This window comes from Chionomys nivalis, chromosome 4 (assembly GCF_950005125.1).
Source record: "Chionomys nivalis chromosome 4, mChiNiv1.1, whole genome shotgun sequence".
NCBI classification, from domain to species: domain Eukaryota; kingdom Metazoa; phylum Chordata; class Mammalia; order Rodentia; family Cricetidae; genus Chionomys; species Chionomys nivalis.
This window is the reverse complement of record NC_080089.1, coordinates 27,331,990-27,348,491: the sequence shown is the minus strand read 5'-3', so window position 1 is coordinate 27,348,491 and position 16,502 is coordinate 27,331,990. Positions and strand designations below refer to the sequence as shown.

At 44.3% G+C, this 16,502-nt stretch overlaps 1 protein-coding gene across 2 annotated transcripts in view; it reads right to left on the bottom strand.

The window, feature by feature from the left end:
• Opcml (opioid binding protein/cell adhesion molecule like) overlaps positions 1 to 2,732 on the bottom strand; it is a 1,138,727-nt gene extending 1,135,995 nt beyond the window's left edge. For both annotated transcript variants that reach the window (XM_057766994.1, XM_057766995.1), the window contains exon 1: positions 2,286 to 2,732. In XM_057766994.1, the coding sequence (XP_057622977.1) occupies positions 2,286 to 2,562 (277 nt within the window). In that variant the 5' untranslated portion in view covers positions 2,563 to 2,732. The remainder of the gene's footprint in view (positions 1 to 2,285) is intronic.
• Between the last annotated feature and the right edge of the window lie 13,770 nt (positions 2,733 to 16,502).

Sequence of the window (16,502 nt, the reverse complement as noted above, 5' to 3'; positions counted from 1 at the left end):
CTGGAGGCCTCGGGTATGCTCTTTCCCTTCATTCCACTTTTGCTTTGCCTCATTCCTAGTCCAGATCTTTCAGGTAAAAGCATCCCTCAGGGTAGGGAGCAGAACCTGCGTCCCAGTGCAAAGGTAACTCCGGGCTGATGTCTGTCCTGTTCTCTCAAAAAGAACCTACAGCTTGCCTGTGAAGCCCACCCTCATACTCAGGGTTCAAGAGCTGAAGTGTAGGCCCCTCTCATGTAGCTGGGTTTAGAGAACATGTTTCTGTAAGTTGCCTACTACTGCAGGTGAATTGTCCTTTAGGGTGCAAGGCTATTCCTAGAGGAAAGCTTCACCCTGTTTCTGGCTTCCTTTGAGGTGCGCTGGGTTGTAGCCTCAGCCCTCTGGGCTCCCTCCCTCCCTGTCCTTGTCCTTGAGACAGCCGTGAGGGATGCTGAGACCCTGTTAACTTAGACTCAGATGGGTGAAGAACATGTTCATCCCCCCAGCCCCTTCCTGGAGAAGGTCCTAATCCAGGCCCCAGAAGCACATTGGAAGGACAATCAGTCTATGGTGAGTTTTCTGGACTCTCAGGAAACTTTATCTTTTTTCAAAGGCTCAGAGGCACCCACCTGGCTCCCTCTACCAGGCTCAAGAAGGTACTGAGCCCTGGGCAGTGCCTGTGACCTCCCCCACCCCAGTATGCTGGAGACTCCTGAAGAGGAAAGGGACACCCTCCCAACTCTGAATTTGCCAGCTCCAAATGACATCTGGGAACTTGGTTTTCAGAATCTATCTCTTTTCCGAAAAATACAATTCAAAACTTAGGGGGTCACATAAAATTTCCAAATTAATTAAAACTTTTATTTAATATTTAATATATGACAAATGGGATATCTTTCTTTTTAAATTCAATCTTCTCTTCTTTCATCCCAATAAACCAATTTATTTTCTAATTTTCTATGATAGCTTACAAGTACCTTAGAAAATTATGTTTAAAAGAAAGGGAGAAACCTGGACTAAGAGAATCTAAATATAAAATAAAAAATGGGTGTTTTACTTAAGAATACGTATATATGAGGGTTAAGAATCTTAGCATTCATGTCTGTACATATGTAAGGGAATTTCAGTTTAAGCTAATGTTTAACAGAAAACATGTATCTCAATTTGCAACAAGAGAAAAAAAAATTTTAAAGGAAGAAATGCCCCTACAGGATAAGGTTTAGTGTTGAAGACCCAGAGACCCTTTGATACTGCCTAAAATGTTGGTGAGCCTTCCCCAGCCCCTTCAGCATTGTGTGAAAGATGCCTGCAGGCATGGTCCTCTGCTTGCAGAGGGCTCCAATGCAATTACCAACCCTATTAAGACGTGCTGGATTTTGCATGGAGTCTAGCAGACCGACTGGGGAGGATTGCCGCATCTTACCTGGTCACTGCAGATTTATTTTCCCCAAATAAGCAAGCGCTGTGCAAAGGAGCACAGCATTACCATCCCTTCCCAGGGTAGGGACTCTAGACTCCACTAGATTCCCCAACCTTTCCTGGACCGATCAAATGTGTTAGGGAAAATCCATGCCTCTGATGCGATGTCAGGAGTAGGAAGGAGAAAGTGGGAGATCCGTGTATTTCAAAGGCACAATCTGCCCATTTGGTAGAAGGATAAAGAAAGGGCAAGAGATGGTGAAAGGATTGTGTTAAGACAAAAAAAAATGCAGTAGCGAATTTAGGAAAGGGTAAGAAGGGATGCAGAGGGGAACTGAGGGGAGGGTTGTGAAGGGAGGAAAAGAAGAGAGGAGAGAGCATTTGGGAAGAGAGAAAAGATAGGAAGGAGGAAAGAAAAAAGCACGAGAAACAGAGACGCAGAGATTCGGAAAAACCGAGACCAGTACAGGATGCCAGTTCATGTTGCAGGTCCCAACAGAAGCGCAAGAAGGCTTTTGCACCCCAGAGTTTAAGCACCTCTTCTGTCACCCCTGGGACCACAACTAGCCAATGCCAGCTATGCCTTTCACATAATCAGCAGCGTCTTGCAGCACGGTGCAGATCTCGAACCCAGCTCTCCGAAAGGGAACAAATCGCGTGCTGTGGGCATCTGTGTGCATGTGAGCCAGATAGCTAGTGTGTGTGTGTGTGTGTGTGTGTGTGTGTGTGTGTGTGTGTGCTGTGTGCGTGCACGCGGCAAGCCTACCTTTACTCACATGCCTCTCGCACTCCCTCTTTTCCTCCTTGCCTCTCCCTCTTCCCCTTCTGCCCTAGCAGCGTGCGCCGCACCATCGCCCTGAGAGAGAAACACCCTTTTTTTTCCTGGGTACCTGGGATGAAGAGCAGGGCAGTGGTGGCCGAGAAGACGATCCAGTAGGCGGGATGGTACATCTCGAGGCTGTGGCGCGCGGTGGCTCGGCTAGCTCCTGCTGTTGCTGCTGCTGTTACTGCTGCTGCTGCTGCTACCCGAGGCTGCTTCCTCTGTGCTGAATTCTGAGCAGGTTTAAATCCAATGTTTGCAAAGGGAGGGAGAGAGCAGAAGAGAGAGAGAGCGCGCGCGAGATGGGAGCAGGCAGACAGCGTCTCTGATTTTTTTTTCTTGCACATACACACAACTGGTAAGAATCATAAGCACCAATCTTCACTGGGCACACAGCAGACCACCTCCAAGGCACGCATTGGCTCCACTCACTCTCCTGAGCGACAACGGGAGACTTTCCTGTTGGGAAAGGCTCCACTCCCAGGGGAGTTGAAGCCTGCCCCTTGCGCACCCCCTCACCGCGCAGCAGTACTGCTTGCTGGGATCAGTGTGAGTATGCCAGTGTGCCTCGCATGGGCACACCCGCTCCTGAGAGGGTAGCGGGAGGGATCTGATACCTTCCCCTTCCTAGGTCTTACCCCAGCGGGGCTCAGGACACAAGGAAGAGGAAAAGACTGTTTTCTGGCAGAAATTGACAAATGCCTATGCCAAGGCCTTATCGTTCCCCCTTCCTGGTCTTCAGGCCAGGATGTAGCCAGAACTGCAAGTCACAGAAAGACCCGATGTTGTTCAAAAGCACCATGTCCCCATGCCCACCAGCAAGAGTACTTGGAAAGCAACCCAGCTCCCCAACAGGAAGATGGGCACATTCGGGTTTTTTTCTCACCAAAGATACAGGGAATTGGCCAGCTCACCATAATTAGAGCACTCGGGAATTCTATCAAGACAAAAGACCCAAACAATTTCCATGATCCCAGCATACTTAGTCAGAGACATAGCCAGTTTTAAGCCTCAAGGTAGAATAAACTTGCAGAAGTCCTCAGACGGGGAAGTGTCACAGTGACTTTTGTAACTTTGGCTGTTTTTTAACCTTCTGTACCATGGTCCAGTTTGCCTCCATGAAATGACAGTTTATAGGAACCATAATTCTACAGCTCAGAATGCAGGCAAAGCACTTGCTCCATTCAACCTTCCTCAGAAGGGAAGCGTCTCACTGCTGGCATGCCACGTGCACTTTAAGGACAGGCAATGAGAACAGCAGTGGGGTGCTCTCCAAAGACCCCCATGTCTGCTGGCATTCCTCCCCAGCTCTGTGCATATGTTCCACTGGGGATGTGTGAGTGGTTTTCCAGGTGGCATTCTTCTTCCTTCCTGGCTGCTGCTGCGATGTCTTCCCAAGCCCTCCTAATGAGACGGGATGTACAAGTGCTATTTCACCTGTCTCCACCAGTGTCCTGCCATATAGACATCACTGCCCTAGGATTTCAGCTCAGCCAGTGGCTTGAGAAAGATTCCATAGCTAATGAGTTTAAATTCAAACCCAGCTCTGTACAACCATAAAACCAGTTTCAGTGACATGGAGGACACACACAACTTCTCTGTATCTAACAGAACTTCACTCTTTCTAGAAAATAAGAGGTTAGTCCTTAAGTAAACAGAACAATTGATCATTTCCCGTTGTACAAACAATAACTGATAGCATCATCACTGCACTTAGGAAGTTCTTGCTTAATACAAAGTGCTTTTCCAAGGCTGGGTCTAGAAAGAATGATGTTTGTTTCTAATCTGCAAAAGTCATGTAATATATCAGAAGATTCCTCTTTTTTAAAATAATGAATAGTGTATTAGTGACTATATACAGAAAATAATGAATGTACCTTAGATAGTAGAGTTGCTTTCTATTGAACAAGTAGTTGGGAAACATGTCACACATAAACAGACCAATCTATGGATTCTCTGAACAAGGACAGTATTAGACTGAAGTTCTGAACAATGATTGGCAGTCCTGAGTCCTCTGGTATATGCAGAAGCTTGAAGGGTAGGGAGGGATCAGATAGACCCCAGAAAGGAAGCGGACAGACAAGAAGGGGTATTGGCAGACATACACAAGAGGCCTTTAGAAAGGCCAAGAGAGACACTGGAGAGTTTATGAGAAACAGCAAGAGAGACCTGGAATTTAGAGATTCCCTACGATGCTGAGAAGGAGTTAATCTCCTTTTGGGAAAAGAAAGTCTATGAATGAGAGGCATTCATTTATGGAAATGTTGTAGGAAAATATAGACTGTCTTCATCTTAGCAGACATAGACCAGGTCTGATGACAGACTCTGGTGGCACTGGGAGAAGAAAGATATTGCCCAGATGTGGTGCTGAAGGATTAGACTGCTCAGGCGACTCATTAACCCCCTGTTGACTAAGGACTTCAGATATGGCATTGCATTTAATCCTCAGCCTATTTGAGAGATGACGCAACTGAGGTTTAGAGAGGTTAAGTAATTTATCCAAGGTCATAGAGCTAGTGAGTGATACAACCCAAATTCAAGCCCATGTAACATTGAGCATTATCATGGTATTAATCACCTACACACAAGGGACTCTGCCATTGGCCTTACACTTCTTTCTTTTATCTTCTCAAAACAATAGTGATGGAGGCGTACTTTCCTTACCGCATAGATGACAGAACTCAAAAGGTTTAAATAGCATCCTCAAGGTTGTGGACAGCTCACCCAGGATTGGGAGTCAGCCAGTCTTTACCTCTTACAATGGCTGATGACAGAAAAGGGGGAGGAGAGAGGAGAGGCTTGAGATCCTAGGTACCCCGAGCTCCTGCACAGCACCGAGGAATTTCTGCAATGATCAGCAGTCCCTGTAGCATCAACTGTGCACTGAACACCTGAGAACTCCGGGGACCCCTGGGCAAAACCCCTTCCTGGTCCTCACAGAGACTGCAACACCAACTTCTCCGTAAGCACAACAGGACTGTGAGGGGCGCTCAGCACAGCCTCCTTACAGGGAGCAGTAGGAGTACAGGCTGTGTTCCTCATCCATTTTCACTATGACAAACTCCTGGGATCATCATCTTAGTAAGGGCTATTTTGGCTCACAGCCTTGGATGCTACAGCCATGACTAGGCACATACGAAGCTTTGAGATCAGATACTTAAAGCATCGAACCAAAATAGTAGTTGTGATAGAGGGCAAACACTCCTGATCATGCCAAAGAATTGAAAAACAGGAGGAGGAAGAGGCTAGAAGTCCACTGTCTCGTTCAAGGTACACTCCAGTGATAGACAACCCCCTCTACAGGGTCTACCACTTTCCGACAGTAAGCACAGAGGACCATGCTTCCCCCACAGGGATGTTGGTGCGGAACTGAAGAGTCAGTCTACAGCAACACGCTACCAGACAGTGAGCTGCTGGAGACCAGGAACAGCGGTAACTTCTAATGGAGTAAGCACAATCCCGGCAAACCCATGCTGCCTTCTCTCAGCTCATACTAAACCTCATGGCCATCCAATTCCACAGAATAGAAACAGAACAGATTGCAGAAAGTTCCAACTCCATTTCAAGGCTGAAGTTCTTTCACTCTTTCCTCTTTAACGGATTCAATACAATTGCAGTGTTTATAACAGGATAACTTCCTTTTAGGAAGAAATTCACTTTGGAAAGAGAAAAACCTGAGTTGGATTCTGGCAGTGTCGCCATTAGCAATGTGATGTCGTCTTATCTGTGGTGAGACAGGCCTCACTCTGTGGCCCAGACTGCCCTGTGGTTCACTACGTTACCTAAGCTCATGGGCAATTCTCCTGTTTCAGTCTCCCAAGTACTAGGATTACAGTGGTAAGACACCATACCTGGCCAGAATATTTTTGCTTGCAAAAGCATCCATTTAGGGCAGCAGATATGGCTCAGTGTCTGAACTTTTACCTAGTGTATACAAGACCTTGAGTTCAGTCCTCGGCACCACAAAACTGAAGTAAAACATTAACATCTGTTTATGCTAATACTCCCTCTCCTAATCTGTGGGAGCTACTTCTTAATTAAATTCACACTTTAAAAACATCAGTGAAGATCAGGAAATAATTTATGGTTTATTTTTTTTAATTTGTGCGCTTGGCAAAATCTTTTGTAAAGACCACATAAATATGTATTTTTACTGATCAATTCTTCTAGGTCTATTATATGACTAAAACATATGTCTCTTTTATTTTTTTAAAAAAAGTAGAAATGTCTAAATGCATATTTAATCAATGGATGGCACCAACTCTGAAAAGAGAGATTCCGGTCTACTGGGTCCATTTAAGCGTTCTTTAAAAGTGGAAATAAAAATAAAAATGCTTCAGTGCATACTTACTCAGGGAACTGCTCTCTTCTCTGGGGTAAATCATAAGAATTTTATACCTTCTGGGTTTTTTTTTCTTCTTCCAAAGCAACCCATCATCAAACTGTATTTAAATAGCAATAAAGTATAGCAACAAGCCAACTGGAAGTGAGAAGTTTGTGTGAGAAGACAAGAGTCACCCCTGTGAGACTTCACCCTTTGAACCAGTAAAGAGGTCAAGTGGACTTGTTCATGTGCAATGCTGGTTCTTCCTAAGAAAGGCCAGTGGGTAGGCGTAGAGCCTTCACCCTTTCACCAATGTGTTTCCGATTTGCCCCACCTCTTTGCAAACTCACCTACCTTGAGCAAAGACATGTAGCTTTCTTCTGATCTGTTGTTCCCTTTTATATCATTTTATGTGGGGAGATTTTTGAGAGGGTCTTCCTATGTAACCCAGTCTTGCCTTGAACTTACTGTGGACCGCAGTCTGGCCTAGAACTCTAGAAGCTCCTGTCTCTGCATACTCATGCTAGAATAAGTGTGAACCATGTAGCCCAGCTTCTTCTTCTTCTTCTTCTTCTTCTTCTTCTTCTTCTTCTTCTTCTTCTTCTTCTTCTTCTTCTTCTTCTTCTTCTTCTTTCTTCTTCTTCTTCTTCTTCTTTCTTCTTCTGCTTCTGCTTCTTCTGCTTCTTCTTCTGGAATCTGCCTTTTGCGGCTTCATGCAATTGTTCACTCAGTCACTCATGAAACATATGCTATAAGCCTTCCGGGGCCTGGATATACGTGTAATGTGTAGGAAATAGCATAAATTTCTGAAGTTCTTCTCATCTATCCAAAATTCACACAAACATCAAACCACCAATTATATCGTTGATGACATTTGTGACAAGTGCATGTATAAACATTGGCTCCCAGAAAAGCAGAAAGCAGTTCAGCTCAGGAGAAGGAGGTGTGGCCAGTGTTAGAAAATGGTCCAGCTGAAATAATGTTCCCGGCATCCTGACAGGAGGTGCCATGGGGGGCCAACTAGACCAAACTGTCCAATGCAGCAAGAACAGCTCATTCAAAATCCCCAAAGCAGGGCCTGAACTCAGATAACAGCAAAGCTCTTAGAGCAGCCCACTTTCGTTCAACCTCTTCGCTGAGACAAGCAGTGCTCCGAGCAGCCTTGGGCAATGGATGGTACACGAAGAACCTGCTAGGCAAGGGTGAATCGCAGATATGGTAACAATTGGGATTTTGGGTTGTTTTTGCTCATATTAAAAAAAAAAAAAAAAAGAGGATGAAGAAAACCCACTGCCGATTAAAAGCTGACTCTGCCATCTCAGTTCTACATATTTCAAAATGCACTGGGGTCTCCCAGACCATGATTCCCAGAGAACATCTTATTGATTCTAGGATGTACTTTAACTCTTTTAAACCAGAAAGGTTCTACTTCACTCACAGAAACAATGATTTATTAAATGACTAATTTAGGACTGGAACAGCAAGCCTTTCTTTCACCGTCTCTGGGGTTTGCTTACAATAGGTGTCTTTGTGAACCAGGTCTGAATTGCTTTAAGATGCTTCCTAAAACGGTTTGTGTGTTCACAAAATATCTTGGTTGTTAGTGAAGTTAATCTTAACAATAAATATCACGTTTGGACCATCCATAGCATGCCAGTTTGTCTGAGAGCTGGCTAGCATGCAGTAGGTTCACCCTTCCCTCCCACCAAATGAATGTTACAACACATACATTATGGACATATGGTATATGAGATTTCCAAGGCCCTCTAAGCTAAGGCAATTCAGAGCTATCTGACTCCAAAGACCAAATTCTCTCCATGTAAACTCTAGGCTCTTCAATACATGAAGCCAGGATATGGAGGTCAGCACCACACATTTTTTAAAAAAAGAACAATTTAATCAACATAATTTATTCTTGTTTGATCTTGTTACCAGTGCTTAACACTTGGACTGAACAAAAACGGGATCCTGAACATTGCCACTCAGAAGCCACTAGTCCTTTCAGCTGCTGTGTGTTTTCCCTGAGATCGGTTTCCTTATTTCTTTAAAAATCAAACATATTCCACTAAGCACGAACCACCCTTAGCTCATCACCCATCACTTAATGCAATGATTTTAAAATGACCTGCTGGCTCGCTACCACTGAAGATGTTGGGTTAGCCCGTGCTGAGCCTATCATCAGCCCCACTGCTCTCCTCCCCATTAACCCAAATTAAATCTGTCAAAAACTTTGAATGAGTCAATCTTTGATTGGCAGTGTTATGAGTATCACCTATTGTCCTTCTAGTAAATCATTTTGCTTCCGCTCAAGTTGATAACTTACATGCTTTTTTTGTTTCATTTGCTCGATTCTTTAATGGACATCCTGTTATATCTTCCCAAGCATCCTGTAGAACTCAGTAACTAACTAAATAAGTAACTTTTTGGGACAGCATTTTGAAGATTTTCTCTGAAGCCTCCCATCTCCCTCAGAGGTAGCCATGACCTGAGTTTGCCTTTTTCTTAATCAACTATGTTTCTCCCATTCTTTCGGGATCAATGTTAGCTCCTCCTGCCCCGCCAACTTCATGCTCTTATTTGTTTTAATAGAAGGTACCACTTTACAGATTCTGAGAAGGCATAGCTCAGACGGTCTTGGAGAAGACTTTGCATATTTGAAAATGGCCATTCTCTTACTTAATTCAAAACTGAGATATAGTTGGTTCTGTTACAAATAGAATAATGGATGGAAAACAAATATTCCTTTGAAATATTTGTAAAGAGATTCAAGCTTTATTTTTGTTCTCTCTGTCTCTCTGTCTTTCTCTCTCTCTCTCTCTCTCTCTCTCTCTCTATGTGTGTGTGTGTGTGTGCGTGTGTGTGTGTGTGTGTGTGTGTGTGTGTGTGTGCCCGCATGCGCCCACAGGTACATGAATGCCATAAGACATGAGTGGAGCTCAGAAGACAACTTTTGGGGATGGATTCTGTCCTTCTATCATGAGACCACAACCAGGTTATCTGTCTTTCATGGATGGCAAGGACTTTTATTTGCTGGTCATTTCATGGACCACCTTCTTCCAAATTATAAAACCAATTCTTTCATTTTTGTCTAAATTTAATAAACACTTGATGAATGCTACTTTTCTTTTATATGAAAATGATATCATTTTCTCTCAGCACATATTTAGGGTACTTGCTTTATACAAAACTTCCTTAGATTCACATATATTTTTAAACATGGACACTGTTTCTTTTATGTCGGACACTCAACAAAACCTCTCTATATTTACTAGTTTTTTTTTTTTGCGGGATTTCTGCTGTTTTAACAATCAGTCATGTGGTTTGATTTTCATATATTTTGTGATTCCCTTTCCATCAAGGTTTCGTTGACTTACACTTTTTACTGACTTAAAAATTATACTTTCAAATTATTAATTTCAAATGGTCTTCCCTGTCGCCTGATGTTCATAGTCCCCTATTCTGGGTCCTGGCTACTGTACCTTCTCATATCTTTCTGAAGATGTTAATTAGGCTTTCTAAGTTCCTTTGGCTGCCAGCACAGTTGCCGCCTTTGGGCCCCTCTTTCAGCTCATCTGTGTTAGTCTTTTATGCAGGAAGGCTCTCTCAACTCTCTCATGATCTTTGGCCTTCCGGTTATATTTCAAGAAACGCAGTGAAAGGCTGACTGGAACCTCTGTTCTTCCTTGGAGCCCATCTACTGCTGGGCCCTCAAAAGATGAGCAGGCAAGGAGCTGTCCTTTGGCTCTTTTCCTGAATGACCAAGGGCTATTGCTAGAGGTCTTTTTATCTTGAGGCAGGCAAGTTTCTCCAGGCAGGAGTCCTTCCTTCTCTTGCCAGGAGGCTCCAATCGTGGCTGCCACAATTCTGGAGAAGGCCCAGCAAACACGGTCTTTGGGATCTACCTTTCTGTTTTTAGTCAATGCTTGACAGCTCTCCTTTGGTGGATCCTAGAGGTCTCTTTTCCATTCCTTCAAACACGGAATCTCTCCTTCATGTTAAAGTGGCAGAATCGGAAGATTCTAGGGTCAGAAATGTCTAACAGACAATTTCCTTCAATCCATCACTTTCAACACTCCTGATTTCTGCCCTCTGAGATACCCTGTATCTCTTTTCTGAGGCCACCCTATGGTAAAGGAGTGTTGTGGGGATAAATCTATTGAGCTCTGGCTGTCATGTCCTTCTGCAGACGCTTAAATCACAGCCACCTTTACTAAACTGTCACCCATCCTTGTTCCTTTCCCAAAGAAACTCCCTCCTCTTTTTCACTTTTATTTCCTCTTCATAGATTTCAAATCCTAGAGGCTTATGCCTTTCCAAACCTTTGCTATCATTTTAAATAGGTTTCTGAAGACACCAGAGGCTGGGCCTCCATGTTAACTGCACATATTAGTCACATTCCTAGTTGCCACTAGTCAGAAGAGATGGCAAACCCAATTGTCTCAATACCTGGAACACCCGGCTTTCAGGTGTGCAGTTCCAGCCCTGCAGACGGGTGTCAGCAGCACGTGGGCTACAGCTGCTGAGATGTGTGGCAAAGACGGGAATGGCAAGAGGCCTAGCTATTTGCTTCCCCCATGTGAAGCAATGCAGAACAAGGGTTAATGAACCCTACTTCCCACAAGGCAAAGCAAAGAGAACATGAAAGGAAAATGTATACACCAAAAGCCAACAAATCAAAGATTCAAGTGAGGACTAGAGCCTGAATTCCAACACGTTGGCTTCCTCTATTCACCCACCCCAACATAAACGTCCCCTTTGATTATAGCTACAGTGGTAATTGACCACATTAGCACTGTCCCAATTCATGGACGACCCAAAAACTGGGTAGACTGACTCTACCGAACATTAAAACTAAGCTCACGACATCAGACAACGTTTCACTCAATGTGTGTGCCTGACGCAAGTTTAGCGAAATGCAGCCTGTCCTCCAGATCCAGGGCGTCACTACCTCAGAACAAAATTTTCCAGGGGGAAAAAGGCTACGACTAGATGAACACATGCAGACTGTTTTTCTTGTTCTTATTTCCCAAGCAGCATAGCATAACAACTCTTTGCATAACATTTACATTGTATTAAGTGGTTTAAGTAATCTGGAGATGATTTGAAGTCTACGGTAGGTAGATAACATATGCCAATGCTCTGCCATTCTATATAAGGGACCTGAGTATCTCAGATCTTAACATCCACTAGGGTCCTGGAACCAAAACCAGTAGATGCCAAGGGGCAACTGAATTAAAGAAAATCACACCAGATTTTCTTCTTTGTGAACCCCACCACCAATAGTTCTTATGAAAACCTAAACTATTTTATCTAGTAGAGAGATGACTGCTCCCCATTTCTCTTGGTGAAGAGCAGGAGATGAAGGAGCACATACAGCTTGCAGTAAGGGGGCAGTCAAGGACCAGTCCAAGCAGGCCCCTGCCCTGGTGCTTCTGTAGCTTCCCATTGACTTGCTCCGCCCACTCCTTCTCAGGCTCTTAAACTGCACTCATATTTCCTGTCCTCCTCCCCTCTCTGTGTGGCGCTGCCTCTCTGTCTCGGCTTCTCCCCCTTCTGGAATGAAAAGGCTACTCTTCTCTCCTGACTGTCTTGTTAGACCGTGAATACATGTCTATTGATTTGCATCAGGCAAGAGAAAAAGGAAAGGGAGGGGGAGGGGAGAAGTAAAGAAGACTACACAGTCACTCTCTCCCTGACTTCATCATGCCCCGGGGGGGAGAGGGGGCATGTTCAATCAGTTGCAGAAAATTCCAACTAAGTCCCTTCCTTTCTCCCTCCCAATTCCATTCCACCCCTGCAGGATACCAGCTGCTGCCAGGGCTTTATCAACCCAGGCCCAAGTCCTCCATAGAACCAAAGCCCTTTGCCAACCACTCGCCTTCCCCTCTCTGTCTTCACAGCTAACACATCCTCACTTCCACTGACCCTTTGTGCAAGGAACTGGTCCAGTATGGCAGAGGAGAATGGCAGGAGATGCAGGAGGCCTTGCTAGTAGCTAGTAGCAAGCACTGGTCCTAGAGGCTGGGTGACAATGACTTTAGTGTACTGGCTGCTTTTGCCAGTTTTAAAAGAAAGCTTAAATGATTAAGGAAACCCGCAGTTAGGACAACACACCTGTGTTTTTGTTCAAGTTCCGCTATTCCTTAGTACATTGCCAAGGAGCAACAATTCCTATGCAGGGAGTCACATGTTCCTTAAAGGATTATGTCAGCCTCTGTCCCCAAGCTCCACAGAAGCAGGAGGGACTCTGACTGGTCCCTAGCCTCATCGGGACTGGAGTAATTTTCAGTGTGATTGAAAGGGGCTGAGTAATTTCAGAGGGTCTTACTCCAACTCAATATGCATCTTTGTACATGGAGAATTAAGTCAGCTCTTAGCCTGGGGCTACTTCCCTTATTTTCAGGTACCGTTTTGTGAGTAGCATATCTGTGCCTGATCACCCATTGTGCTCAGAATAACATTTCATTCCATGAGAGCAGACAGAATGGAATCTGAAGAAGGTAGACAGTGGTCCTGATATCGCGTCCAGGTTGTCAGAGAGAGGGGAGTGAGCAAGCCAGGGGAGCAAGCCAAAAGCGCTTGGGACAACACAAATGGCCATGAAAATCCCCACCTTTCTGTTGTCAGAGCTGCAAAGAAAACCTCCAGCCTGATCACATACGGGTATTTACTGAGAATGCACTGACTATTAGGCAAAGATATTGGGGCCATTTAAATGAAATCAACCAGGACCGTCTTTTAAATAATCCATGCTCTGCTTCAATCCACATGCACACCTTTTAAAATGGAAACACTGGATCGGGCAGTAATGATGGGGAAAAACAAACTCAAGCTGTATCTATTTGGACTGAAATCACGGGAAGCGGAAGACTGAAATGAATCTGATTTCCCTCCTCAGTGGAGGGTTGCCTTGCTACACGGGGGAGGTTGCACTTACATGAAGATGCCCTCCTGCAAAATTAGATTCTTCAAGCTTCACTAGGCACCTGTGTTTGACATATTCGTTTTGGCTTTTGATGTTTCCTTGAAGGATGTAAGAGCCTCCAAGGCCTCCAAAGTTCAGTTCAACTAAAGATGCACCCGTTGGGCTGTTAACCCCAAGACTCCTGGGTCCAACTATTGAACTGAAATCTCAGAAACAAAGTGAGTATTTGCTTTTTCTCCAGAACTTAATTCCTCTTTCTTGAGTTTTGTTTTAAATTTGGGGGTATGCTAGGTGCTCACAAGAATGAATGGGTCTCCCCAAGAACACAGATATTGATGCAAAAAGAGAAAGAATAGTTCAAGTAGGTTGCCTGCACTTTGTGCTGACAGAGCTTGGAGCATCTTTAAGTGGACTTTTTAAAAATTTCTTTAAGTCTTCAACATGAAATCTGAGGGTCTCCTTAGTTCTACTACTAACAAAGGCTTCAAATTGGCCAAGAATGTTCATCCTGAGGCCCTGGCAACTGTGGAGCAAGAAAGATTATTAAGCCAATCAGTCTATTGACCCTCATATCCTTTCCAGATGAAGCTCTTGTTGCCTGGCATCATTAATTGCATATATTCTACTGAGATGTGTGGGTGAAGAAAGCAGCATGGTTAATACTGTGGCACAATACCAAAACAGGCAAATGGGCAGTCATGGGGAGCTTATAACTAAACACACACACACACACATGCATGCACGCACGCACGTATGCACGCACATGCACAAGCATGCATACATGCACACACAACACACACACACATGCACTTAAACACATGCACAAACGGTCTCTGCAAGCATCTTTTGTCACCAGCATACCCAGGACTCCTCAAGATGTCACTGCTGCATGTCCCTTGATAATTATTTGCTGTCACAGTCCAGTCTGAATCCACTAATAACACCAGTCCTGAATTAGGACTCGTGTGGCCTGCTTCCTCCCTACCCTCTTTTCCCAGCACCAGCACGGCAGCATATTAAGATGGGTCTCAGGTACTGAAGTATTTTGTCAGGACCCATGGTGTCAACAATAGGGAACTGAGGAATACAGAGACAGACAAAATAGAGCAGAGGATGTAGCAATGCCTCAGGCTCCCCCATACCCCTCCATCACCCTGGCTGCAACTTTTGACCCAAAATGTGGAGTATGAGTGCCAAATGGTACCTACCCACTCTGAGGTCTCACAGCAGGAGTGACATGTACTTTTGTAGCCACTGGGGCCTCCACAGGCATCCCGAGCAACCTCTTCAGTCGCCCTCCTTTTGAGAGGCCTTCACTCAAGGTCCACAGCTTCTGAGTCTGCCTTTCTACAGTGTGTGCACCAGGGGCTGCCAATAGGTAGCCTGAGTGATGGATTTGCCCTGTGCCTTGTGGTTTTTGTCCACAAGCATTTTGTAGATGGAGTATCCTGCCGGTGTTTAAACATCTGCTCATCCAGATTTTTAGTTTCTCTTTAAAAAAAGAAAAGAACAGAAGATAGAAGATCTGTTTCAGTTGCTTCTTCATTCTCTGTGAATAAAAACCACATTGATCTCTCCTTGCAGCCCCATCAGGTCCACTTCAATCACATCCATTCACTCATATACATCGCTGTCCTTCCCTGGGCCTGCCATTTATGCTGCCCTCTTGACTCAAGAAAACACTACTGGAGTATTTGTGTTTGGTTTTGGTTGCTATACCAAAATACCTGAGACTAGGGACCTTGTAAACAAAAGAGGTTTAGTTAGTTGATAGTTTGGTGGTGGACAGGGCTGAAAATCCAAATCAGGTGGTCCTATATGTTGTGCCACTAGAAAGAACTGGATCTATTAACTGGGTTGCAATATGGTATATGGCATTGTGGGAGGAGGATGTGGGAGATCAAGGGGTCGTTTGGTGAGTCAGAAAGCTGGATTGATTTGGGAGCCAGGCTTAGGTTTTTTGTTTTGGGGCTTTTTATTCAAGTTTTTTTTTTTTTTTTTTTTTTTTTTTTTTTTTTTTTTTTTTTTTTTGATTTTTCGAGACAGGGTTTCTCTGTAGCTTTTGGTTCCTGTCCTGGAACTAGTTCTTGTAGACCAGGCTGGCCTCGAACTCACAGAGATCCTCCTGCCTCTGCCTCCCGAGTGCTGGGATTAAAGGCGTGTGCCACCACCGCCCGGCTCTCAAGTTTTATTTTGAATTATGTTAATTATAGCACTTAAAGCGGAGATCTAATCCCACATAAAATGGATGGCTCTAAAATGTATCCATTGAATTGTTAAAAACCAGTGGCAAGAAAAATAACAGAAGTTCAATTGTGATCCCTAATTTTGCCACCACATGGATACAATTACACAAGCCTAGCCTGGGTTGGAGCCATAGATCCTGGGAGCTGTCTTACACTCCAATGCAATGCCAGAAAGAAAAGACCCATTTCATCACGAAGAGGAGCTAAGTCCTAAATTGTTGGCATCGTCACCCCACCCCTCTTCACCACAGAATGGTGCAAAAGAAACAGCTACACCACACCCTCCAGATGATTTTTGGTGTAAGACAAGCACTAATGAGGTCGGAGAGAAATACAGCAAGGCAAGCTCTCTAAAACCTCCCTTTCAGATGGGTAATACAAGTGACCAAGCTTGGTGCTTCTTGGCAAGTAGGGTTAAGACACCAATGCTTGATGCACACAGTTTCATTCCTGGACGCAGTATGGATTTACAGAAAGCCTACATACATACACATCATCAGCTTCCTCTTGTAGCCATTTGTAGATTTAAAAAACAACCACAATGAAAAGAACATCTCTAGAAGCACTCCCCTCTCCCCCCAACTGTACGTAGGAGAAGACCATTTTGGGAATGGTCTTTGAGAATGCAGTGCCTTAAAACTAAGTCATTCCTAACCTGGAGGCCCACTACTGTTTAGCTATTCCTCCATGCCTGAAATGCAACATTAAAAGGTACACTAATTTCTGAAAGTAGGTGTGAGGCAAAATAGCTTAAAATTAACCACTGTACTATGTTCACTTATGCTTGAAACT